Genomic DNA, 27,651 nt, shown 5'->3' on the forward strand with positions numbered 1-27,651 from the left:
CACATTGTGTTGTGTTACAGACTTTATTCCACATTGTGTTGTGTTACAGACTTTATTCCACATTGTGTTGTGTTACAGCCTTTACTCCACATTGTGTTGTGTTACATCCTTTATTCCACATTGTGTTGTGTTACAGCCTTTATTCCACATTGTGCTGCGTTACAGCCTTTATTCCACATTGTGTTGTGTTCTAGCCTTTATTCCACATTGTGTTGTATTACAGCCTTTATTCCACATTGTGTTGTGTTACAGCCTTTATTCCACATTGTGTTGTGTTACAGCCTTTATTCCACATTCTGTTGTGTTACAGCCTTTATTCCACATTGTGTTGTGTTACAGCCTTTATTCCACATTGTGTTGTGTTACAGCCTTTATTCCACATTGTGTTGTGTTACAGCCTTTATTCCACATTGTGTTGTGTTACAGCCTTTATTCCACATTGTGTTGTGTTACAGCCTTTATTCCACATTGTGTTGTGTTACAGCCTTTATTCCACATTGTGTTGTGTTACAGCCTTTATTCCACATTGTGTTGTGTTACAGCCTTTATTCCACATTGTGTTGTGTTACAGCCTTTATTCCACATTGTGTTGTGTTACAGCCTTTATTCCACATTGTGTTGTGTTATAGCCTTTACTCCACATTGTGTTGTGTTACAGCCTTTATTCCACATTGTGTTGTGTTACAGCCTTTATTCCACATTGTGTTGTGTTACAGCCTTTATTCCACATTGTGTTGTGTTACATCCTTTATTCCACATTGTGTTGTGTTACAGCCTTTATTCCACATTGTGTTGTGTTACAGCCTTTATTCCACATTGTGTTGTGTTACATCCTTTATTCCACATTGTGTTGTGTTACAGCCTTTATTCCACATTGTGTTGTGTTACAGCCTTTATTCCACATTGTGTTGTGTTACAGCCTTTATTCCACATTGATTGCGTTTAGTTTTTTTCTCACCCATCCACACACAATTCCTCCGAATGACAAAGTGAAAATATGTTTTATTTCTTTATTTTATGTTAGAAAATCTATTGATAATGAGATACAGAAATATCTCACATACATATTCACACCCCTGAGTCAATGCTGTGTGGAAGCATCTTTGGCTTAGATTACTGCTGTGAGTGTTTATGGGTAAGTCTCCTAGAGCTTTCCACACTTGGATTGTACAACATTTGCCCGTAATTATTTTCAAAATGCTTCATGGTTGTTGATCATTGCTAGACAACCATTTGCAGGAGTTCTCGGTTTTTCTCAAAAAATGTTGTTTCTTTTTTCCCTGAAAAACGATTACAAGCATTCCCCATAACGTGATGCAGCCACCACTATGCTTGAAAAGATGGAGAGTGGTACTCAGTGATGGCTTGTACTAGATTTTCCAAAAACATAACACTTTGTTTACTGGACAAAAAGTGTATTGCTTTAGTGCGGTGCAGTAGCGGTGCATTGGTAAAAACACAGAGGAAGCGAAGCCAGGGGAAAAAAGCCATATTACAACCTATGTGTTGTGATAACTGCTTTGCTTGCTCTATCACCTGTTAGTTCTTATGCCTTGACATCATAACATATACAGTTTATTCGGAAAGTATTCAGACCCTTTGACTTTTTCCACATTTTGTTACATTACAGCCTTATTCTAAAATGGATTTTAAAAAGTCTTCATCAATCTACACACAATACCCCATAATGACATCACAATACCTCATAATGACAGCACAATACCCCATAATGACATCACAATACATCATAATGACATCACAATACCTCATAATGACATCACAATACCTCATAATGACATCACAATACCCCATAATGTCAAAGCAACAAAAGGTTTTTAGAAATGTTAACAAAAAAAATAAAACACACAAATACCTTATTTGCATAAGAATTCAGACCCTTTGCTATGTGACTCGAAATTGAGCTCAGGTGCATCCTGTTTCCATAGATCATCCTTGAACTATTTCTACAACTTGGAGTCCACCTGTGGTAAATTCAATTGATTGGACATAATTTGGAAAGGCCTGTCTATATAAGGTCCCACAGTTGACAGTGCAGGTCAGAGCAAAAACTAAGCCATGAGGTCGAAGGAATTGTCCGTAGAGCTCCGAGACAGGATTGTGTCTAAGCACAGACCTGGGGAAGGGTAACAAAACATTTCTGCAGCACTGAAGGTCCCCAAAAACACAGCAGCCTCCATCATTCTTAAATTGAAGAAGTTTGGAACCACCAAGACTCTTCCTAGAGCTGGCCACCTACGGTGAAGCATCGTGACGGCAGCATCATGTGGTGGGATGTTTTTCAGTGGCAGGGACTGGAAGACAAGTCAAGATCGAGGGAAAGATGAACGGAGCAAAGTACAGAGAGACCCTTGATGAAAACCTGCTCCAGAGTGCTGAGAACCTCAGACTGGGTTGAAGGTTCGCTTTCCAACAGGACAATGACCCTAAGCACACAACGAAGACATAAGCAGGAGCGGCTTCGGAACTCTAAATGTCTCTGAATGTCCTCGAGTGGCCCAGCCAGAGCCCAGACTTGAACCAGATCGAACATCTCTGGAGAGAACAGAACTGGCCCAGCCAGAGCCCGGACTTGAACCAGATCGAACACCTCTGGAGAGAACAGAACTGGCCCAGCCAGAGCCCGTACTTGAACCAGATCGAACATCTCTGGAGAGAACAGAACTGGCCCAGCCAGAGCCCGGACTTGAACCCGATCAAACACCTCTGGAGAGAACAGAACTGGCCCAGCCAGAGCCCGTACTTGAACCAGATCGAACATCTCTGGAGAGACCTCAAAATACAGGTGCAAGAAAAGTTTGTGAACCCTTTGGAATAACCTGAATTTCTGCATTGATCACTCATAAAATGTGGTCTGATCTTCATCTAAGTCACAGTAATAGACTAACACAATCTGACTCATCTAAGTCACAGTAATAGACTAACACAATCTGACTAAACCAAACCATCTTACAACTGTAGCTGTGCAGCAACGCTCCCCATCCGACCTGATAGAGCTTGAGAGGATCTGTAGAGAAGAATGGAAAGCATAATGCCTTCTGCTGCCAATCTTTTTCTGCCAGCTGAATATACACTGCCTTTTGTTAAAGAAAATGAAATGTTCTCTCTATCGCCATCAACCATTTGTCCTGAGTCTGTTTCTAGTAACAAATGAAGTTGGATTACTCTCTGTGATGGTTTAATAAAAGCATTTAGAAGTTTGCCAAATGCCTCAGCCTTCAGCTGTTGCCTACTTTAGCTACAGTACTGGCCGAGACAGAATGAATCAGACTTAAAAGACTTTAGTTGACCTCTTGGGTGGGACAGTCTGTCTGTCTGTCTGTCTGTCTGTCTGTCTGTCTGTCTGTCTGTCTGTCTGTCTGTCTGTCTGCTCTGCTCTGCTCTGCTCTGCTCTCAGGAAGTCAGGGTTGTAGTGTGTGTGTGTGTGCCGTGTGTGTACATATCTGTTTACTTACGTGTGTGTGTCCTGCCCCCTACAGCACAGCAGTATGATGGATCTGTTGAGTACTGAAGACAACGAGGGCTGTACTCCTCTCCACTACGCCTGCAGACTGGGTATCCACGAATCGGTCAAGAACATCTTGGTTCTACAGGTCTCTCTGGACCGCAAGTCCAAGGACAAGAAGTCAGCCCTGCACTTCGCTGCCCAGTGAGTGGTGTTAGGCCTAGTGGGGTTAGGTCTAGTGGTGTTAGGTCTAGTGGGGTTAGTTCTAGTGGGGTTAGGTCTAGTGGGGTTAGGTCTAGTGGTGTTAGGTCTAGTGGGGTTAGGTCTAGTGGGGTTAGGTCTAGTGTTGTTAGGTCTAGTGGGGTTAGGTCTAGTGGGGTTAGGTCTAGTGGTGTTAGGTCTAGTGGGGTTAGTTCTAGTGGGGTTAGGTCTAGTGGGGTTAGGTCTAGTGGTGTTAGGTCTAGTGGGGTTAGGTCTAGTGGGGTTAGGTCTAGTGTTGTTAGGTCTAGTGGGGTTAGGTCTAGTGGGGTTAGGTCTAGTGGTGTTAGGTCTAGTGGGGTTATGTACAAGAAGTCAGCCCTGCACTTCGCTGCCCAGTGAGTGGTGTTAGGCCAAGTGGTGGATGCATTGCTGAGACAATGCTGAAACATCAATCCATGGGGAAGTCAGTGCCACATTTTCATTTTCACTCCAATTCTCAGACATTATTTACAAAATATGCATTTGTGTTTTAATGAGTCCGCCAGACCAGAGGCAGTAGAGATGACTTTGTGTTCTCTTGATAAGTGCATGAATTTGACAAATGTTACTGTCCTGCAAAACATTGAAAATGCAATGAGTACTATAGGTTGTCAGGGAAAATATAAGGAGTAAAAAGTTGAATATTTTCTTGAGGAATGTGGTGAAGTAAAGGTTGTGAAATATGTGAATAGTTGTAAGGGTGCATGTTGGTGGCAGGGAAGTCAGGAGATCGAACTTTGTATAAAACAGAGCAGTTTAATAAGTGCTCAAAACTCAGAAAAGCAAAATATACAAAATAATACAAGTGGGAACAAAACCTGTAGCACACCAGAACATAACTTGCACAATAGCTTACAAACAAACCATCACCGACAAGGGGGGTTTGAGGGGGAACAGAGGGTTAAATACACAACATGTAATGAATAGGATTGGGACCAGGTGTGATACAAGACAAGACAAAACCAAAAGAAAATGAAAAGAGGATCAGCGATGGCTAGAAGGTTGGCGACTTCGACCGCCGCCCGAACAAGGAGAGGGACCAACTTCGGCGGAAGTCGTGAAAATAGTCAAGTAAAGTAGATGCCCCCCAGAAAACTACTTAAGAAGTACTTTAAAGTATTTATACTTAAGTAGTACTTTAAAGTATTTATACTTAAGAAGTACTTTAAAGTATTTATACTTAAGAAGTACTTTAAAGTATTTTTACTGAAGTACTTTACACCGCTGATGATGACTCAATCTTTGCAAGAGGGAGGGTGATTTCTGATTTCATCGGTCCTCATTTTGCGGCTCAGACACTTCGTTCAGGATAAACGGAGCCTTCCCCGGAGCAGAGGGGTATCCTACGAAGAAAGCTAGATCTACTCAGGGTTTTCTAAAGTGAACCAGCTTCAGTTAGCTTCACATTCCAGCTCAGACTTCATCCGTAGGCTTACAGTACTATGACGGTGGATATTGCTCATCCGCCTGCTGATAAATTTAGCCAGGCTTGTAACTGCTCATACATGTCACACGTGGCAAGTCGAACACCAAACTCTTCATTGGGACAATGCTGAAACATCAATCTGTGGGCGGGTCAGTTATCTTGCAGGTTTGCCCTTAGAAATGATTTTATTACTTATCATTATGCTTAATGCCGAAGCACATTTTTTTCTCCACTCCTATACTCCTATTTTATATTTTATATTTATATTTTATTTTATAATAATACTTTTATTTGTCATACAAAAGTTTTCCTGTGCGTGAAGTAATGTGATAGGTATTAACATAATATTAAAATAAAACATAATAACATTTGACTCAGAAAATACTGTATTTTCGATTTGTTTTAAGTAGCCTAGATAGTGTTTCAGAATTTGTGGGCAGAAGGGGCAGATTGGACATCTGGCAATACTGGCAAATGCCAGATGGGCTGGAAACATTTTTGTTGTTGGGTGGGCTGGTCAATATTGACACAAAAATATAGTTTTATATATATTTTTAAAAAACAATGGAAAAAGGTGACATGGCTGGCAGCCCATGCATTGGGCTCCTCAGATTTTCTTTGTAAAGATTTTTTAAAGCAATTTCTCTGCCATACTAATCTATACTAAGCCTTTGGTTGATCAGTGGCCAACAGCCCTACCAAGATTGTCCGGCCCGGTCATCAAAATACCTTGAATCATTCCCGCTTGGATGTGTTAGAGAAAAAAAAAACATATTTCTTGAATACCTCAGTAGTCTATTTACTATTTACTTCTTAATAAAGCACTTTTAATGACTTTATCAGATGATTAATCATGATTTCGGTCTGCTGGTGCCACCAACTGTAAGGGTCAGACACAACAATAGCTTGCAGAGAGTACTTAGCACCTCTGAATGTAATTTGTGAACAAAGTGCACTCCGATTTTACATGTAGGATCCAGTAAAAGTGTACAAAATGTCAGATGTCTACAGCGTCTCTTAACCACAGCGCACTGAATCATCGACAGACAAACATTAGATCCACATTCAGTGCTATGTGTACGATCCTTGAAAGTTAGTGACACCCGCGACACCAGGTTAACATGTTAGTCTGGAGCCCTGTGATAGTAATGAACACTTAGGACTTAGGGTAGGTGATGATTCAGGGGAACATGTTAGTCTAGAGCCTGTAATAGTAATGAACACTTAGGGTAGGTGATGATTCAGGGGAGCATGTTAGTCTGGAGCCCTGCGATTGTACTGAACACTTAGGGTAGGTGATGATTCAGGGGAGCATGTTAATCTGGAGCCCTGCGATTGTACTGAACACTTAGGGTAGGTGATGATTCAGGGGAACATGTTAGTCTGGAGCCCTGTGATAGTAATGAACACTTAGGGTAGGTGATGATTCAGGGGAACATGTTAGTCTGGAGCCCTGTGATAGTACTGAACACTTAGGGTAGGTGATGATTCAGGGGAGCATGTTAGTCTGGAGCCCTGCGATAGTACTGAACACTTAGGGTAGGTGATGATTCAGGGGAACATGTTAGTCTGGAGCCCTGCGATAGTACTGAACACTTAGGGTAGGTGATGATTCAGGGGAACATGTTAGTCTGGAGCCCTGTGATAGTAATGAACACTTAGGGTAGGTGATGATTCAGGGAAAGACATTTGTATTTATTTATTTAACCTTTATTTAACTAGGCAAGTCAGTTAAGAACAAATTCTTATTTTCAATGACGGCCTAGGAACAGTGGGTTAACTGCCTGTTCAGGGGCAGAACGACAGATTTGTACCTTGTCAGCTCGGGGGATTTGAACTTGCAACCTTTCTACACCTGCATTGTACATTATTTACCCACTACTCGTTTAACAATTCTTGGTTGGTTGTTGATCATTGAAATGTTCAAGTCTTGCTGTATCTTTGTAGTGACTGGGTGTATTGATACACCATCCAAAGTGTAATTAATAACTGCAGCGTGCTCAAAGGGATATTCAATGTCTGCCTTCTTATTTAAAAAAAAAAGATTTTGTTCACCAATAAGTGCCCTTCTTTTCAAACCATTGCTTCTCTTTGTGGTTAAACCTTGAAATTCACTGTTCTACTGAGGGACCTTACAGATATTTGTATGTGTGGGGTACAGAGATGGGCTAGTCGGTTAATTAAAAAATCATGTCAAGCACTATATTATTGCACACAAAGTGAGTCCATGGAACTTGCAGTATGTGACTTTTTTAAATTAAGCAGATTTTTACTCCTGAACTTCTTTAGGTTTGCCGTAACAAAGGGGTTGAATCCTTATTCCGTAACGGCTTTCCTCCTCTTCTGAGGTGGAGTAGGTAAGATCGGTGTCCATATTTTAATGAAATAACCCGAACACTGAACACTGAATACAAAAGAACATAAATTAAGAGACATAAATGAAAACCGAAACAGTTCTGTGTGGTAAAACACAGACACAGAAAACAACTACCCACAAATCATAGTGGGAAAACGGGCTGCCTAAGTATGGCTCTCAATCAGAGACAACGATAAACAGCTGCCTCTGATTGGGAACCATACCAGGCCAAACACAGAAATACCAAAACAGAGAACAACACATAGAATGCCCACCCCAACTCACGCCCTGACCAAACTAAAATAGAGACATAAAAACAGGAACTAAGGTCAGGGCGTGACCGATTCACTCATGAAATTTCAGTTTTTAGTTTTCTATTACATGTTAAACATTCCCAAAAATATAATTCCACTTTGACAATGTGTCACACAAAATCTAAATGTAATCCATGTAAATCCAGGCTTTTTAACAGACAGACAGACAGACAGACAGACAGACAGACAGACAGACAGGCAGGCAGGCAGGCAGGCAGGCAGACAGACAGACAGACAGACAGACAGACAGACAGACAGACAGGCAGGCAGGCAGGCAGGCAGGCAGGCAGGCAGGCAGACAGACAGACAGACAGACAGACAGACAGACAGACACTAGTTACCACAGCCACAAATTGCTAAACCGTGCCTATTTCTTAAGATTTATTTTCTTAAAATCAGATTTCAAACCTAACTCTAACTCTAACCATAACCTTAAGCACACTGCTAACGTTATGCCTAACCCTTACCTAAAATTAAAACCAAAAAGCAAAATTGCATTTTATTGATGTAGCCAATTTTTACTTTGTGGCTGTAGTGACTAGTGACAACCTGACATCAAGGCAAGTGTGGCTACTTTGAAGAATCTCAAATCTCAAATATATTTTCATTTGTTTAACACTTTTGGTTACTACATGATTCCATATGTGTTATTTCATAGTTCTGATTTCTTCACTATTATTCTACAATGTAGAAAATATAAAATATAAAGATAAACCTTGAAATAAGTACTTATTGTCCAAACTTTTGACCAATACTGTATATTTTTTCCTCGCCCTCATCCTGCTCTCTCTCTCACACACACACACACACACACACACACACACACACACACACACACACACACACACATACACACACACACACACACAAACACACACACACACACACACACGTACACCCCTAACTCTCCTGTCATCAGAAATGTTCATATTAACACCAGGTATACCTCTAACTCTCTTCTCATCTCATCAGGTATGGTCGTATTAACACCTGCCAGCGTCTGCTGGAGACCATCACAGATTCCCGCCTGCTGAACGAAGGGGATGAGAGAGGCTTGACTCCCCTACACCTGGCCTCTGGAGGTGGACACGCCAAAGTGGTGGAGCTGCTGCTTCGTAAAGGAGCTCTCTTTCACAGGTGCTAGCACTAACACACGTCTGTACATGACTAGGCTGTTCACAGTGAGGAAGGCAGTGGCACAGATTTTGTTTTTAAAGGTTTGCAACAGATCGTCAAGCCAATCTGTAAATATTGACGTAGGAGTAGGATCACCAACATTTCTGTAAATGTCCCAAAAGCCCTTGAAATCCCGGATGCAATATTACTAGAATCGGGTGGAATATATAGGTAACCCGGGATTCTTCAACTGGGAATTCTGGGAAATGTAGCTGAATTTTGACACCCTACATGGAGAATGTACCGGTGTGTTATTGTCACTGGTGTATTCTGTCTCGTCTCTCTCTTCCTTAGTGATTACAAAGGGTGGACTTGTTTACACCATGCGGCGGCAGAGGGGTACACCCAGACCATGAAGATCGTCCTGGGCACCAACATCAAACTACTGGACAAGCTGGATGAGGATGGGGTTCGGACAACCTTTGTTTCATTCAGACTGTCGTGTCTCTGACATCTTTGTGATGACAAGCTATTTTATCAAATCGATTACCTAACGTTTGATTGATTAAGTGATTGAATTAAACCATGCAACAATTAACTCGTTAATAACCTGGGGCACCACGGAATAGTTAGTTTATACAGAGCGGCTATCTCCGGAGTCCACTCTTAAAGATCTGAAGATCTTTTATATCAATAGCAGTCAATCAGTAATTCATTATTATTTTCCTTCTATCGGTCTCATCTGAACGTCATAAAGTATTGGTTCTGCACGAACACAGCCTTTACTATAAATCATCCATTCAGCAATTGTCTCAATTATTTATTTACTAACTAATTAAACAAACGTAAGCTGACTCCTAGCTCCTTCACAGCCATATAAGGAGTCATTGCCATGAGGCGGTTTCAAAAAATGCGGCACTTCCTGATTGGATTTTTATCTGGGTTTTTTCTGTAACATCAGTTCTGTGGCATTCACAGACAATATCTTTGCAGTTTTGGAAATGTCAGGGTGTTTTCTTTCCAAAGCTGTCAATTATATGCATAGTCGAGCATCTTTTCGTGACAAAATATCTTGTTTAAAACTGGAACGTTTTTCATCCAAAAATTTAAATAGCGCCCCCTATATCCAAGAAGTTAAATGAACAGAGTTGGGGTAATGTGGCCGTACTATCTTTCACGAGGTCACAAACATGAAACAAAACGTACCGGGTCGTAGCTGGTTTCTCCACCAACCGTTTCCACATTCTCTAAATTAGGAACAATGTTTACTTCTCCAATTACATTTCTAGCTGCCATGTGTAAATAATAATAATAAACAAGCATGATATTTAGCCTAGCTAGACATTCTAACAGCAATCGTCACCCCGTTGGAAGCAAGGTCATTTATTTTGAAATGCTTTCATTCTCAATGAATGAATGAATCATTAAACGTTCCTCGAGATGTGTTGATTAGGCGACGATGTGAATTCACAAATCTTGTGTTGTTGTTCTGATCAGAGCACAGCACTGCACGTGGCAGCCAGGGAGGGACAAGTAGCTGCAGTGAGACTGCTGCTGCAGAGAGGGGCGGAGATCAGCCTCAACAAGAGCCACGCCTCCTTCTTTCACGAAGCACTGCAACACAGGAGGAAGGATGTGGTCAATGCCATCATCGACAGTGACAGGTTTGATCAGTCATGTGGGCTGAGGGTTGCAAAATTGCCCAAATCCCCTAGGTTTTGGTTCCTGGTTGGAACATTCCAGAGGGTTAGGTTCAGGTCATCATCAACAGGAACTGGTTAGCAGTTTCCTGGAATTAGGAGGGAGTAAGCAGGTAATCTATAGTCCTCCAACCAACATTTCTGGAACACCTACAGATTTACTGGAATTTTACAACCCCAGTTCAGTCGGTCCGTAACCCTTTTGTGTCCTGACTAGGTCAGGCCATCAGGACAGGAACAACTCTGGGCCCTGTAATCTTTCAAGGACTTGTAAATGTTCTTGGATCCTTCCGGATTAGCACAGTGCTGTGACCATGCAGAGTTTGTTTGTTTGTTTATTGCAGATGTAGTGACACCCTGAGGACGTTCAAACATGATGCTGGCAAACGTTGTCCAGTGTTGGAACTGGTTGACTTGCTGCCAGAGTCTTGCAAGGTTTGCCCTCACACACCTGAACAATTCCAATAGAGTATATTATTGCAAAATGATGGCAACATGCAGCAATGAAAAGGTGTAAACGGTATATATGCCTACTGTATGTAGTCATCTTTGGTGTGGTTCTCAGTCAACTGACTTGATTAAAACAACGTTGTTTGATGAAAGACTTTGGTGTGGTTCTCAGTCAACTGACTTGATTAAAACAACGTTGTTTGATGAAAGGCTTGGGCTTTGACTTTATAAACAAATCTGTAGGGAAAGTCTGCAGCGTTGCAAAATTCCAGAAACTTTCCTAAAATTCCCTGTTTTTCATGAAATCCCAGTTGGAAGTTTCCCAAAATCAGGAGGGAATAAAATCAGGAGGGAATAAAATCAGGAGGGAATAAAATCAGGAGGGAATTACATCAGGAGGAAATAAGCAGGAAAGTTTATGTAATTTTGCAACGCTAACCAACGGTGATTAACCAGATGACAATGTCCCCTGTTATCTCCTTGTAACTTGCTCAGCACCTACTGGACTGCTGCATCAGAGAGTCAAAGGATGACGACAACAGTCCTGACTATCACGTGTGTAAATTCTACTGTGTAACTTTAATTGTGAAACGTTAAGTCTTAGTGTCGCTTTCGGGTTTCCATTTTTTATCATCGGCCTTACGCTACCTGTTACGCACACCTCTATGAAGAGGGATGCAACGCTACCCTACACACGCTGCCTGTTACGCACGCCTCTATGAAGAGGGATCGCAACGCTACCCTACACACGCTACCTGTTACGCACGCCTCTATGAAGAGGGATCGCAACGCTAACCTACACACGCTACCTGTTACGCACGCCTCTATGAAGAGGGAACGCAACGCTACCCTACACACGCTACCTGTTACGCACGCCTCTATGAAGAGAGAACGCAACGCTACCCTACACACGCTACCTGTTACGCACGCCTCTATGAAGAGGGTTCGCAACTCTACCCTACACACGCTACCTGTTACGCACGCCTCTATGAAGAGGGTTCGCAACTCTACCCTACACACGCTACCTGTTACGCACGCCTCTATGAAGAGGGAACGCAACGCTACCCTACACACTTAAAACTGTATAACTATAGAAAAGGATAGACTTATTTGTTCTCTCTTTTTCATTCAATTACAAATGTTGTTTGTCTTTCTATTGTGTAGATTGAGTACAATTTCCAGTGGCTTCAGGCACCGATAGCACTAAAGAAACACGCAAAGACTGACGAAAGCCTGAAGGTCCAGCCCCTCGCAGCTCTGAATGTAAGTAGGTTCAATACAAGTACCATACTCTCTCCTTAGCTTTCTAAGGCTCCCCGGGGTTCTGGGCATCAAGATCACCAGGGTTCTGGGCATCAAGATCACCAGGGTTCTGGGAATCAAGATCACCAGGGTTCTGGGCATCAAGATCACCAGGGTTCTGGGCATCAAGATCACCAGGGTTCTGGGCATCAAGATCACCAGGGTTCTGGACGGTGAACTAAACCTGCTGTTCTCTCTCTCTGAGGAGACGGTGAACAAAACCTGTTGTCATCTCTCTCTGAGGAGACGGTGAACTACAACCTGTTGTTCTCTCTCTCTCTCTGAGGAGGAGATGATGAACAAAACCTGTTGTCATCTCTCTCTGATGAGATGGTGAACTACAACCTGTTGTTATCTCTCTCTGAGGAGATGGTGAACTACAACCTGTTGTTATCTCTCTCTCTGAGGAGATGGTGAACTACAACCTGTTGCTATCTCTCTCTCTCTCTCTGAGGAGATGGTGAACTACAACCTGTTGTTCTCTCTCTCTCTGAGGAGATGGTGAACTACAACCTGTTGCTATCTCTCTCGCTCTCTGAGGAGATGGTGAACTACAACCTGTTGTTCTCTCTCTCTGAGGAGATGGTGAACTACAACCTGTTGTTTTCTGTCTCTGAGGAGATGGTGAACTACAACCTGTTGTTCTCTCTCTCTGAGGAGATGGTGAACTACAACCTGTTGTTCTCTCTCTCTCTCTCTGAGGAGATGGTGAACTACAACCTGTTGTTCTCTCTCTCTCTGAGGAGATGGTGAACTACAACCTGTTGCTATCTCTCTCGCTCTCTGAGGAGATGGTGAACTACAACCTGTTGTTCTCTCTCTCTGAGGAGATGGTGAACTACAACCTGTTGTTCTCTCTCTCTGAGGAGATGGTGAACTACAACCTGTTGTACTCTGTCTCATCGGAGGTGGTGAACTACAACCTGTTGTTCTCTCTCTCTCTCTCTGATGAGATGGTGAACTACAACCTGTTGTTCTCTCTCGCTGATGAGATGGGGAACTACAACCTGTTGTTATCTCTCTCTGAGGAGATGGTGAACTACAACCTGTTGTTCTCTCTCTCTGATGAGATGGGGAACTACAACCTGTTGTTATCTCTCTCTGAGGAGATGGTGAACAACAACCTGTTGTTCTCTCTATCTCTCTCTCTGAGGAGATGGTAAACTATAACCTGTTGTTCTCTCTCTCTGAGGAGATGGTGAACCACAACCTGTTGTTCTCTGTCTCTGAGGAGATGGGGAACTACAACCTGTTGTTATCTCTCTCTGAGGAGATGGTGAACTACAACCTGTTGTTATCTCTCTCTGAGGAGATGGTGAACTACAACCTGTTGTTCTCTCTCTCTGATGAGATGGGGAACTACAACCTGTTGTTATCTCTCTCTGAGGAGATGGTGAACAACAACCTGTTGTTCTCTCTATCTCTCTCTCTGAGGAGATGGTGAACTACAACCTGTTGTTCTCTGTCTCTGAGGAGATGGGGAACTACAATCTGTTGTTATCTCTCTCTGAGGAGATGGTGAACTACAACCTGTTGTTATCTCTCTCTGAGGAGACGGTGAACTACAACCTGTTGTTATCTCTCTCTGAGGCGACGGTGAACTACAACCTGTTGTTATCTCTTTCGCTCTCTCTCTCTCTCTCTCTCTGAGGAGATGGTGAACTAGAACCTGTTGTTCTCTCTCTCTCTCTCTCTCTCTGAGGAGATGGTGAACTACAACCTGTTGTTATCTCTCTCTGAGGAGATGGGGAACTACAACCTGTTGTTCTCTCTCTCTCAGGAGATGGTGAACTACAACCTGTTGTTCTCTCTTTCTCTCTCTCAGGAGATGGTAAACTAGAACCTGTTGTTCTCTCTCTCTGAGGAGATGGGGAACTAGAACCTGTTGTTATTTCTCTCTCTCTGAGGAGTTGGTGAACAACAAGCTGTTGTTATCTCTCTCTCTCTGATGAGATGGTGAACTATATAACCTGTTGTTCTCTCTCTCTCTGAGGCGATGGTGAACAACAACCGCATAGAGCTCCTTACACACCCCGTCTGCAAGAAATACCTGGAGATGAAGTGGTCAGTATTCACAGCGTTCTAGGAGTGCATCCTAAATGGTACCCTATTCCCTACATAGTGCACTACTTTTAACCAGGGCCCTATGGGAATGTATTACAATTATTCTATGAAGTGGTCAGTAATTAGAGTACAGTTGCAGAAATTCATGAAACTTTCTCAAAATTTGCACAAAAAATAAAATAAAATACGAGAATATTTTCTTGCCGTGTTTCAGAGTGATGTAAGTTTCCTTTTCTGTTCATCTATTGTTCTATTTCCTAACTCCAGGGTGGCCTACGGGAGCACTGCTCACCTTCTGAACCTGTTCGTGTACCTGCTGGGTCTGCTTCCTCTCACCCACCTCATAGTGAGCCTGAGACCCAGCCTGGACTACACCGGCCCTGACAACACCACAGCTGTCACCATGGTGCCCATTTCCTTCAGAGAGGTACGCTAATACCCGCTGGTTATCAAACGGGGGGGGGGGGGGGGGGGGGGGGCTAGTGAATAACACAAGGTGGAATAGAAATAACATTAAATTGTTACGATGTACAGGTCTAGTGGGCAAACAGTTTAATGGAGGGGATTTTCATTCGGTAGCGTATGAATTAACACACTACTATAGAACACCATTTCCCTCTCTGTCCTGGGGATTCGAATCATCAACTCCTCATCAGCGTCTAATATTTTAATATACTGTCTACTGCCAGGGCAAAAAAAAAACAAACAACGTTTACACCTTTAAGGTCCTGAGGGACGAGTTTGGGAAACGCAGCTATAGAACGACAGGTGCCTATATAGTCAAGGTTGCAGGTTATTGAGTCAATTCATAAAACACATGACAACTGTCTCTAGATGTAGAAGAGGAAAGAAACCCAGATTATGTGTTCACTCCTCACTTCCCGATCCAGTAGGAGAAGTAGAAGACTATTATTAATGTGGCCTTGTTGGCCAGAGCCTCGTTTCCCAGAGCCTTTTTGGCCAGGTTCTCGTTTCCCAGAGCCTCGTTGGCCAGGGCCTCGTTTCCCAGAGCCTCGTTGGCCAGAGCCTCGTTTCACAGAGCCTTTTTGGCCAGGGCCTCGTTTCCCAGAGCCTCGTTGGCCAGGGCCTCATTTCCCAGAGCCTTGTTGGCCAGAGCCTCGTTTCACAGAGCCTTGTTGGCCAGGGCCTCATTTCCCAGAGCCTCGTTGGCCAGGGCCTCATTTCCCAGAGCCTCGTTGGCCAGGGCCTTGTTTCCCAGAGCCTTGTTGGCCAGAGCCTCGTTTCCCAGAGCCTCGTTGGCCAGGGTCTCGTTTCCCAGAGCCTTTTTGGCCAGGGTCTCGTTTCCCAGAGCCTTGTTGGCCAGGGCCTCGTTTCCCAGAGCCTTGTTGGCATTAAGATCATAGCTAGAACCATATTATGATATCTTTAGAAGCCGAGCTGTTTCCCAAACCCATTGTTACTAAAGTTACACTTGAAAACGCTTGTAATGTACCGACTTCCTACGACAACTCGTAGAACAGCTACCTACCGTGCCTTCAGAAAGTATTCACACCCCTTGACTTTTTCCACATTTTGTTGTGTTTTAACTATTCTTACCCATCTAGACACAATACTCCATAATGACAAAGTGTAAACATGTTTTTAGAAATGAACCTGAAATACAGAAATATCTCATTTACATAAGTATTCACAGCCCATGAGACAAAACGTTTGTTAAAGTCACTAAACACAAAATCAATAGGTTTATCCGTCTCTCTGTGACCGTCGATAACCTCAGAACAAAGTAGACAAAAAACAACTACGTGGCCAATGTCTTTTCAACTGTTGCGAAGAATAAAAACTATGCCTCAAATGAAAACCTGACATTATAGGCAAAGTAGTCCTATATATTTTAATCAAATTGAAATAAAGGTTATGTTCATTCAATTGAATTATACTTTGCTAATTCTAGGCTACTGTCTGTCATTTTTTCCATCAATATATTTCATGATGTGTAACAACATGTACAATTATGTGCTAAATCTTGATTTACTGCACCGGTGCGTCAATCTAATTTACACCATAAAAATATCTCCATGAATATCTGTCAGTTTAATCTAGAGAGATACAGTGGGGCAAAAAAGTATTTAGTCAGCCACCAATTGTGCAAGTTCTCCCACTTAAAAAGATGAGAGAGGCCTGTAATTTTCATCATAGGTACGCTTCAACTATGACAGACAAAATGAGAAGAAAAAAAATCCAGAAAATCACATTGTAGGATTTTTAATGTGTCTCAATCCATCACATCCGCCAGTGTCGCACTTCATCCATCGGTCTTCTCACGAAAACGTGTCTAGCGTCCGAACGGTTTGACCATACAAAACTATTACTAATCTATGGAAAGGGGAGACTCTGATGAACACGATGGTGGTCTCTGTTTTTCTCTACGACCCCTCAACAAGTGTCGCAGGACTCGTCTGGAGGTAACCGGTACCCTCTTTAAAAAAATTAAAATTTGTTTTGTAGTTTTGTGCCTATCCAATAAAAAAAGTTTTTAAAATGTGTGAAAAAAAAAAATAAGGAAAATATATATTTCCTGATCTTTCTTATACTGTAAGTCCTAGATATAGGACAGACACTTCAAAACATTGTTCATTATGAATTATTTTTTGATTGTCTTTTTTTGGCCTTGATGAATGTGTTATTCATTGGGTTTCTACTTTTTGTAGGGGTTGATACATTTTTTATTAAAATAGATCCAGTCGGAAATGTCAAAGTATACATTTTTTACGCCATTTTTTAAACTCATCATGAATCTATTTTTATTATTATTATGAACTAGAAATGATTCATCACACCTCTCTTTCATTTTGACCTGGAAATAATGAATCACGACTCTCGTACTGCACGCTCTGCAGAAACTAGCAGTGGAAACAAAATAGCCGTACCTCAACCCTACTGTAAAATATGGTGGTGGATCTTTTATGTTTTTTGGGCTATTTTGCTTCCAGTAGTCCTGGGGCACTTTGTTAATGTGACCTTTACCAGGTACAAGGACATTTTAGACAAAAACCCGGTTGCCTCTGAAAGGAGGCTGAAACTTGGCCGCAAGTGGATCTTCCTGTTGATCTTCCAGCAAGACAATAACCCCAAGCACACATCAATATCCACAAGGGAATTGTTAAATGACCACAAAAATGTATATTTTGCCATGGCTCTCTCTGTCTTCGGACTTTAACCCCATTGAAAACGGTGGTTTTAAAAGAGCCCAGTCGAAGGATATCAAAGATCTGGTAAGAGGATTGGCCTAATATCTCTCCAAACGTGTCCTCCAATCTCATAATTGTTTTTAAAGGGGAAGGGTGCTGGAATATTCTAAACAGGGGATCCAATTTAAAGAGGGAGGGTGCTGGAATATTCTAAACAGGGGATACAATTTAAAGAGGGAGGGTGCTGGAATATTCTAAACAGGGGAACCAATATTTTTTTCTCTTTTTAAGATTTAAAAAAAAAACTTGCTAATTAAACAAACATTTCTCTGAGCGAGCAATTGTATTATGTTGAGCAGACAATATAGCTCAGCTTTTGTAAAATGTATTGGCTAGTCTTTTTCTCATCTTTAACTTCTTTTTGAGGTTAATTTTGGACCACACTGTATCTTGTATGAAAGTGTACATTCATCATACAGAACAGAAACAATGGGCCATAAGGGTTAGGGCATAAAGGTTGAAATTAATTAGGTTTAGGGATAGGGGTTAGGGCATACAGGTTGAAATTAATTAGGTTTTTATGGATAGGGGTTAGGACATAAAGGTTGAAATGAATTAGGTTTAGGGATAGGGGTTAGGTTAAGTTTATGGTGAAGGTTAGGTTGGGTTTAGGGATAAGGGTTAGGTTATGGTGAAGGTTAGGTTAGGTTTAGGGATAGGGGTTAGGGCATAAAGGTTGACATTAATTAGGTTTAGGGATAAGGGTTAGGGTAAGTTTATGGTGAAGGTTAGGTTAGGTTTAGGGATAAGGGTTAGGTTAAGTAAATGGTGAAAGTTAGGTTGGGTTTAGGGATAAGGGTTAGGTTAAGTTTATGGTGAAAGTTAGGTTGGGTTTGGGGATAAGGGTTAGGTTAAGTTTATGGTGAAGGTTAGGTTGGGTTTAGGGATAAGGGTTAGGTTTAGGTTTAGGGATAAAGGTTAGGTTTAGGTTTAGGTTTAGGGATAAGGGTTAGGTTAAGTTTATGGTGAAAGTTAGGTTAGGTTTAGGGATAAGGGTTAGGTTAAGTTTATGGTGAAGGTTAGGTTGGGTTTAGGGATAAGGGTTAGGTTAAGTTTATGGTGAAGGTTAGGTTGGGTTTAGGGATAAGGGTTAGGTTTAGGTTTAGGGATAAGGGTTAGGTTTAGGTTTAGGGATAAGGTTTAGGTTAAGCTTATGGTGAAGGTTAGGTTGGGTTTAGGGATAAGGGTTAGGTTAAGAAAATGTGGTTAGTTATAGTTTCATTAAGGGTTCAGGTTAAAGAAAGGCATACAAGTCAGTATTGGCTAAGTGTATCGCCATCCGATGCCATTCACAATCTGTTGGTTGAACATACATTACCTTTTGATGGAGCAACATCCATAATCTGAATCGAACCCTAACCTATTTTTTTTTTTACCTTTGCCCCACAGCAAAACTCCTTCTTGTCCATTTGCATGGTGATGGTACTAGTCATGAACATCTACTCCATGGGGAAGGAAGTGATGCAGATGTACCATCAGGTACAGTAACAGCTCCAGGAACTGATCGAGAATCAGCTTACTTTCCCAAAATCCTAACGTCACATGCAAATTAATAGGTAGATTAAGTAGGACAATGTTGCTCTAAGAACTGATCTAGGATCAGTTTACCTGCCAAAAAGTCCTAACCTTACATGTGCATTATTATACCAGATTAGGACTATGTTTCTCCAGATACTGATCTAGAATCAGTTTTCAGAAGTTTTAAACTTAAGAGGACATTTCAAACTGAAACCAATCTTTGTCGGACGTATTCCTACCTTGGGAGGGATCTAAAGTCGAGCTGTACTGAAATTATCTGGTGGCGATTTATTCCACTCCTCCTGAGAAATAAAGAGTGCAGAGGTGTTTTGTGTATACATGTAATACATGATATGGGACATACAGTATGGAGACAGCCTGGCTTTAAGATACATGGACACAGCCTGGCTTTAAGACACATGGACACAGCCTGGCTTTAAGACACATGGACACAGCCTGGCTTTAAGACACATGGAGACAGCCTGGCTTTAAGACACATGGAGACAGCCTGGCTTTAAGACACATGGAGACAGCCTGGCTTTAAGACACATGGAGACAGCCTGGCTTTAAGACACATGGAGACAGCCTGGCTTTAAGACACATGGACACAGCCTGGCTTTAAGACACATGGACACAGCCTGGCTTTAAGACACATGGAGACAGCCTGGCTTTAAGATACCTAGACACAGCCTGGCTTTAAGACACATGGAGACAGCCTGGCTTTAAGACACATGGAGACAGCCTGGCTTTAAGATACATGGACACAGCCTGGCTTTAAGACACATGGACACAGCCTGGCTTTAAGACACATGGAGACAGCCTGGCTTTAAGATACCTAGACACAGCCTGGCTTTAAGACACATGGACACAGCCTGGCTTTAAGATACCTAGACACAGCCTGGCTTTAAGATACCTAGACACAGCCTGGCTTTAAGACACATGGACACAGCCTGGCTTTAAGATACCTAGACACAGCCTGGCTTTAAGACACATGGACACAGCCTGGCTTTAAGATACCTAGACACAGCCTGGCTTTAAGACACATGGACACAGCCTGGCTTTAAGACACATGGACACAGCCCGGCTTTAAGACACATGGACACAGCCTGGCTTTAAGATACCTAGACACAGCCTGGCTTTAAAAAAAAATCAAATCAAATTTTATTTGTCACATACACATGGTTAGCAGATGTTAATGTGAGTGTAGCGAAATGCTTGTGCTTCTAGTTCCGACAATGCAGTAATAACCAACAAGTAATCTAACTAACAATTCCAAAACTACTGTCTTGTACACAGTGTGAGGGGATAAAGAATATGTACATAAGGATATATGAATGAGTGATGGTACAGAGCAGACACATGGACACAGCCTGGCTTTAAGACACATGGACACAGCCTGGCTTTAAGACACATGGACACAGCCTGGCTTTAAGATACATGGACACAGCCTGGCTTTAAGACACATGGACACAGCCTGGCTTTAAGATACATGGACACAGCCTGGCTTTAAGATACATGGACACAGCCTGGCTTTAAGATACATGGACACAGCCTGGCTTTAAGACACATGGACACAGCCTGGCTTTAAGACACATGGACACAGCCTGGCTTTAAGACACATGGACACAGCCTGGCTTTAAGATACCTAGACACAGCCTGGCTTTAAGACACATGGAGACAGCCTGGCTTTAAGACACATGGACACAGCCTGGCTTTAAGACACATGGAGACAGCCTGGCTTTAAGATACCTAGACACAGCCTGGCTTTAAGACACATGGACACAGCCTGGCTTTAAGATACCTAGACACAGCCTGGCTTTAAGATACCTAGACACAGCCTGGCTTTAAGATACCTAGACACAGGCTGGCTTTAAGATACCTAGACACAGCCTGGCTTTAAGACACATGGAGACAGCCTGGCTTTAAGACACATGGACACAGCCTGGCTGTAAGACACATGGACACAGCCTGGCTTTAAGATACATGGACACAGCCTGGCTTTAAAACACATGGACACAGCCTGGCTTTAAGACACATGGACACAGCCTGGCTTTAAGACACATGGACACAGCCTGGCTTTAAAATACCTAGACACAGCCTGGCTTTAAGACACATGGACACAGCCTGGCTTTAAGACACATGGACACAGCCTGGCTTTAAGACACATGGAGACAGCCTGGCTTTAAGATACCTAGACACAGCCTGGCTTTAAGACACATGGAGACAGCCTGGCTTTAAGACACATGGAGACAGCCTGGCGTTAAGACACATGGAGACAGCCTGGCTTTAAGACACATGGAGACAGCCTGGCTTTAAGACACATGGAGACAGCCTGGCTTTAAGACACATGGACACAGCCTGGCTTTAAGACACATGGTGACAGCCTGGCTTTAAGATACATGGAGACAGCCTGGCTTTAAGATACATGGAGACAGCCTGGCTTTAAGATACCTAGACACAGCCTGGCCTTAACACAGTGGTTCACAACTGCTTTTTCCTTGGGACCCAAATTAAAACAGTATTTGCATCACAAAAAAACAATTTTTAATGCCATTTTGATAGTAAATGTTGCATTTATATGACAAGGGAACCGCATTCCCACCTGTTTAAATGTTTCCCATATTCCACATGAAGAATGTTATTAAACTCACTGGATTGAGACACAAAATCAACCAAAATAGAACTGCTAAAAGCTCTACATTTAAATGCTGTGATTGAAGAGAAAATTATAAAAAATGTAAGATAATTAGCATTTCTACACACATTCTGCCTAGTTTAAGTATTTAGAGTATTTTTTCATGAAAACATTTACAAATATATTTTTTTAACTCAAGCACACCAGACCCATTCAAAACCTTCCTCAACCCAAATTTGGGTCGCGACTCACCAGCAGAGAATCGTTGCTTTAGGATACTCTATTGTTATTAAAACATCTGACAAGATGAAGAAACCTAGAGAGGAACCAGTCTCCTTGGAGTGGCCAGTCCTCTTCTGGTGTTGTGACCTGGTAGGGGTGGTATACAGAAGATAGCCCTATTTGGAAAAAGACCAAGTCCGTATATTATAGCAAGAACAGCTCAAATAAGCAAAGAGAAACGACAGTCCATCATTACTTTATTAAGACATGAACGTCAGTCAATCTGGAAAATTTCAAGAACTTTGAAAGTTTCTTCAAGCGCAGTAGCAAAAATACATCAAGCGCTAAGATGAAACTGGCTCTCATGAGAACTGTGACAGGAAAGGAGGACCCAGAGTTACCTCTGCAGCAGAGGACATGTTTATTAGAGTTCCCAGCCTCAGAAATAGCAACCCCAAAAAATGTTTCACAGAGTTCAAGTAACAGTCACATCTCAACATCAACTGTTCAGAGACTGCATGAATCAGGCATTCATGGTCAAATTGCTGCAAAGAAACCACTACTAAAGGACACAGAAAATAAGAAGAGACTTGCTCGGGCCAAGAAACACAAGCAATGAACATTAGACCGGTGGAAATCTGTCCTTTGGTCTGATGATCTCTTCATGTGTGGTTCCTACTGTCAAGCATGGAGGAGGAGGTGTGAAGGTGTGGGGGTGCTTTTCTGGTGACACAGTCTGTAATGTATTTAGAATTCAAGGCACACTTAACCAGCATGGCTACCACAGCATTCTGCAGTAATACACCATCCCATCTGGTTTGTGATTAGTAGAACTATAATTTGTTTTTCAATAGGACAATGACCCAACACACCTCCTGTCACGCCCTGACCTGAGATCCTTATTATTCTCTATGTTTGGTCAGGGTGTGGGTAAGTCTATGTTGGTGGGAAAGTCTATGTTCTCTATTTCTTTGTGGTTCCCAATCAGAGGCAGCTGTCTATCGTTGTCTCTGATTGGGGATCATATATAAGTTGTCATTTTCCTTTTGGGTTTTGTGGGATCAGCTTTTCTGTTTAGTGTCTGTGCCTGACAGAACTGTTTGCTTGGTCCACTCTTCTCTGTGCACCTTGGTCCACTCTTCCTGCTACAAGCTGCACCTTGGTCCACTCTTCCTTCTACCAGGCTGCACCTTGGTCCACTCTTCCTTCTACAAGCTGCACCTTGGTCCACTCTTCCTTCTACAAGCTGCGCCTTGGTCCACTCTTCCTTCTACAAGCTGCGCCTTGGTCCACTCTTCCTTCTACAAGCTGCGCCTTGGTCCACTCTTCCTTCTACAAGCTGTGCCTTGGTCCACTCTTCCTTCTACCACGCTGTGCCTTGGTCCACTCTTCCTTCTACAAACGAGAGCCGTTACACCTCCAGGCTGTGTAAGGGCTGTTTGACCAAGAAGGGGAGAGATGGAGTGCTGCATCAGATGACCTGGCCTCCACAATCACCCGACCTCAACCCAATTGAGATGATTTGGGATGAGTTGGACGCAGAGTGAAGGAAAAGCAGCCAACAAGTGGTCAGCATATCTGGGAACTCCTTCAAGACTGTTGGAAAAGCATTCCAGGTGAAGCTGGTTGAGAGAATGCTGTCATCAAGGCAAAGGGTAGCTACTTTGAAAAATCTTAAATATAAAATATATTTTGATTTGTTGAACAATTTTTTGGGGGTTACTACCCTATTCCATATGTGTTATTTCATAGTTTTGATGTCTTCACTATTATTCTACAATGTAGAAAATAGAAAAAATAACGAAAAACCCTTGAAAGACTAGGTGTGTCTGAACTGTTGACTGGTACTGAATGTGTAGCGTGGTGAAATCTTCACACAGTATGAGCGAGTGGAGGACACGCAGACCATCACTCATCATGATGAATCATGACACAACCAACCTTGGTGGTGTCAAGAGCATCCTGTAATAGGGAATTTATACAGAAATCTGTTTGAAAGGTTGGAATATTCGTTCTGCACCTGGATCTACTAGGCCACATTTACATTTTGGTCATAAAACGGCTGCAGGGTAGCATAGTGGTTAGAGTGTTGGGCTAGTAACCGAAAGGTTACAAGTTTGAATCCCCGAAAGACAAATCTGTCGTTCTGCCCCTGAACAAGGCAGTTAACTCGCTGTCATTGAAAATAAAAATGTGTTCTTAACCTACTTGCCTAGTTAAATTAAGGTTAAAAAAATATATAGCAGATGCTCTCATCCAGAGTGACTTAGTCAGTACATTCAACTGAGTTATGTAATTCAAAAGCAGTGAAAGGTGGGTTCAGTAAACTACATAATTTAAAGGCCAAATCCTAATTTGAGAAACACTCAAAGAAAGTGTTATAACTCACGCATTAAAGTCAAGTGGTTGCTGAGACTCTTGAGTTCTAGTTCCCATTCTAATGTAAATAACATTCTCTGGTTGCTGAGGCTCTGAGTTCTAGTTCTGGCTTAATGTAAATAACATTCTCTGGTTGCTGAGGCGCTGAGTTCTAGTTCTGGCTTAATGTAAATAACATTCTCTGGTTGCTGAGGCTCTGAGTTCTAGTTCCGGCCTAATGTAAATAACATTCTCTGGTTGCTGAGGCTCTGAGTTCTACAGTGCCTTGCGAAAGTATTCGGCCCCCTTGAACTTTGCGACCTTTTGCCACATTTCAGGCTTCAAACATAAAGATAAAACTTTATTTTTTTGTGAAGAATCAACAACAAGTGGGACACAATCATGAAGTTGAACGACATTTATTGGATATTTCAAACTTTTTTAACAAATCAAAAACTGAAAAATTGGGCGTGCAAAATTATTCAGCCCCTTTACTTTCAGTGCAGCAAACTCTCTCCAGAAGTTCAGTGAGGATCTCTGAATGATCCAGTGTTGACCTAAATGACTAATGATGATAAATACAATCCACCTGTGTGTAATGAAGTCTCCGTATAAATGCACCTGCACTGTGATAGTCTCAGAGGTCCGTTAAAAGCGCAGAGAGCATCATGAAGAACAAGGAACACACCAGGCAGGTCCGAGATACTGTTGTGAAGAAGTTTAAAGCCGGATTTGGATACAAAAAGATTTCCCAAGCTTTAAACATCCTAAGGAGCACTGTGCAAGCGATAATATTGAAATGGAAGGAGTATCAGACCACTGCAAATCTACCAAGACCTGGCCGTCCCTCTAAACTTTCAGCTCATACAAGGAGAAGACTGATCAGAGATGCAGCCAAGAGGCCCATGATCACTCTGGATGAACTGCAGAGATCTACAGCTGAGGTGGGAGACTCTGTCCATAGGACAACAATCAGTCGTATATTGCACAAATCTGGCCTTTATGGAAGAGTGGCAAGAAGAAAGCCATTTCTTAAAGATATCCATAAAAAGTGTTGTTTAAAGTTTGCCACAAGCCACCTGGGAGACACACCAAACATGTGGAAGAAGGTGCTCTGGTCAGATGAAACCAAAATGGAACTTTTTGGCAACAATGCAAAACATTATGTTTGGCGTAAAAGCAACACAGCTGAACACACCATCCCCACTGTCAAATATGGTGGTGGCAGCATCATGGTTTGGGCCTGCTTTTCTTCAGCAGGGACAGGGAAGATGGTTGAAATTGATGGGAAGATGGATGGAGCCAAATACAGGACCATTCTGGAAGAAAACCTGATGCAGTCTGCAAAAGACCTGAGACTGGGACGGAGATTTGTCTTCCAACAAGACAATGATCCAAAACATAAAGCAAAATCTACAATGGAATGGTTCAAAAATAAACATATCCAGGTGTTAGAATGGCCAAGTCAAAGTCCAGACCTGAATCCAATCGAGAATCTGTGGAAAGAACTGAAAACTGCTGTTCACAAATGCTCTCCATCCAATCTCACTGAGCTCGAGCTGTTTTGCAAGGAGGAATGGGAAAAAATGTCAGTCTCTCGATGTGCAAAACTGATAGAGACATACCCCAAGCGACTTACAGCTGTAATCGCAGCAAAAGGTGGCGCTACAAAGTATTAACTTAAGGGGGCTGAATAATTTTGCACGCCCAATTTTTCAGTTTTTGATTTGTTAAAAAAGTTTGAAATATCCAATAAATGTCGTTCCACTTCATGATTGTGTCCCACTTGTTGTTGATTCTTCACAAAAAAATACAGTTTTATATCTTTATGATTGAAGCCTGAAATATGGCAAAAGGTCGCAAAGTTCAAGGGGGCCGAATACTTTCGCAAGGCACTGTGGTTCCGGCCTAATGTAAATAACATTCTCTGGTTGCTGAGGCTCTGAGTTCTAGTTCCGGCCTAATGTAAATAACATCCTCTGGTTGCTGAGGCTCTGAGTTCTAGTTCCGGCCTAATGTAAATAACATTCTCGGGTTGCTGAGGCTCTGAGTTCTAGTTCCGGCCTAATGTAAATAACATCCTCTGGTTGCTGAGGCTCTGAGTTCTAGTTCCGGCCTAATGTAAATAACATCCTCTGGTTGCTGAGGCTCTGAGTTCTAGTTCCGGCCTAATGTAAATAACATCCTCTGGTTGCTGAGGCTCTGAGTTCTAGTTCCGGCCTAATGTAAATAACATCCTCTGGTTGCTGAGGCTCTGAGTTCTAGTTCCGGCCTAATGTAAATAATATCCTCTGGTTGCTGAGGCTCTGAGTTCTAGTTCTGGCCTAATGTAAATAACATCCTCTGGTTGCTGAGGCTCTGAGTTCTAGTTCTGGCCTAATGTAAATAACATCCTCTGGTTGCTGAGGCTCTGAGTTCTAGTTCCGGCCTAATGTAAATAACATCCTCTGGTTGCTGAGGCTCTGAGTTCTAGTTCTGGCCTAATGTAAATAACATCCTCTGGTTGCTGAGGCTCTGAGTTCTAGTTCCGGCCTAATGTAAATAACATTCTCTGGTTGCTGAGGCTCTGAGTTCTAGTTCTGGCCTAATGTAAATAACATTCTCTGGTTGCTGAGGCTCTGAGTTCTAGTTCCGGCCTAATGTAAATAACATTCTCTGGTTGCTGAGGCTCTGAGTTCTAGTTCCGGCCTAATGTAAATAACATCCTCTGGTTGCTGAGGCTCTGAGTTCTAGTTCTGGCCTAATGTAAATAACATCCTCTGGTTGCTGAGGCTCTGAGTTCTAGTTCCGGCCTAATGTAAATAACATCCTCTGGTTGCTGAGGCTCTGAGTTCTAGTTCTGGCCTAATGTAAATAACATCCTCTGGTTGCTGAGGCTCTGAGTTCTAGTTCCGGCCTAATGTAAATAACATCCTCTGGTTGCTGAGGTTCTGAGTTCTAGTTCCGGCCTAATGTAAATAACATTCTCTGGTTGCTGAGGCTCTGAGTTCTAGTTCCGGCCTAATGTAAATAACATCCTCTGGTTGCTGAGGCTCTGAGTTCTAGTTCCGGCCTAATGTAAATAACATTCTCTGGTTGCTGAGGCTCTGAGTTCTAGTTCTGGCTTAATGTAAATAACATCCTCTGGTTGCTGAGGCTCTGAGTTCTAGTTCTGGCTTAATGTAAATAACATCCTCTGGTTGCTGAGGCTCTGAGTTCTAGTTCCGGCCTAATGTAAATAACATTCTCTGGTTGCTGAGGCTCTGAGTTCTAGTTCCCATTCTAATGTAAATAACATT

The 27,651-nt window shown here is 42.3% G+C and overlaps 1 protein-coding gene across 1 annotated transcript in view; it reads left to right on the top strand.

Moving 5' to 3' along the window:
• Nucleotides 1-27,651, top strand: part of LOC110490883 (transient receptor potential cation channel subfamily A member 1-like) — a 75,921-nt gene that overhangs the window by 36,218 nt on the left and 12,052 nt on the right. The window contains exons 11-20 of the mRNA XM_036945673.1: nt 3,498-3,667; nt 8,772-8,936; nt 9,270-9,384; nt 10,413-10,579; nt 10,960-11,050; nt 11,561-11,620; nt 12,230-12,328; nt 14,361-14,431; nt 14,699-14,858; nt 19,030-19,119. Coding sequence (XP_036801568.1) covers nt 3,498-3,667; nt 8,772-8,936; nt 9,270-9,384; nt 10,413-10,579; nt 10,960-11,050; nt 11,561-11,620; nt 12,230-12,328; nt 14,361-14,431; nt 14,699-14,858; nt 19,030-19,119 — 1,188 coding nt within the window. The remainder of the gene's footprint in view (nt 1-3,497; nt 3,668-8,771; nt 8,937-9,269; nt 9,385-10,412; nt 10,580-10,959; nt 11,051-11,560; nt 11,621-12,229; nt 12,329-14,360; nt 14,432-14,698; nt 14,859-19,029; nt 19,120-27,651) is intronic.

The sequence above is a fragment of the Oncorhynchus mykiss genome, chromosome 15 (assembly GCF_013265735.2).
Source record: "Oncorhynchus mykiss isolate Arlee chromosome 15, USDA_OmykA_1.1, whole genome shotgun sequence".
Lineage (NCBI taxonomy): Eukaryota > Metazoa > Chordata > Actinopteri > Salmoniformes > Salmonidae > Oncorhynchus > Oncorhynchus mykiss.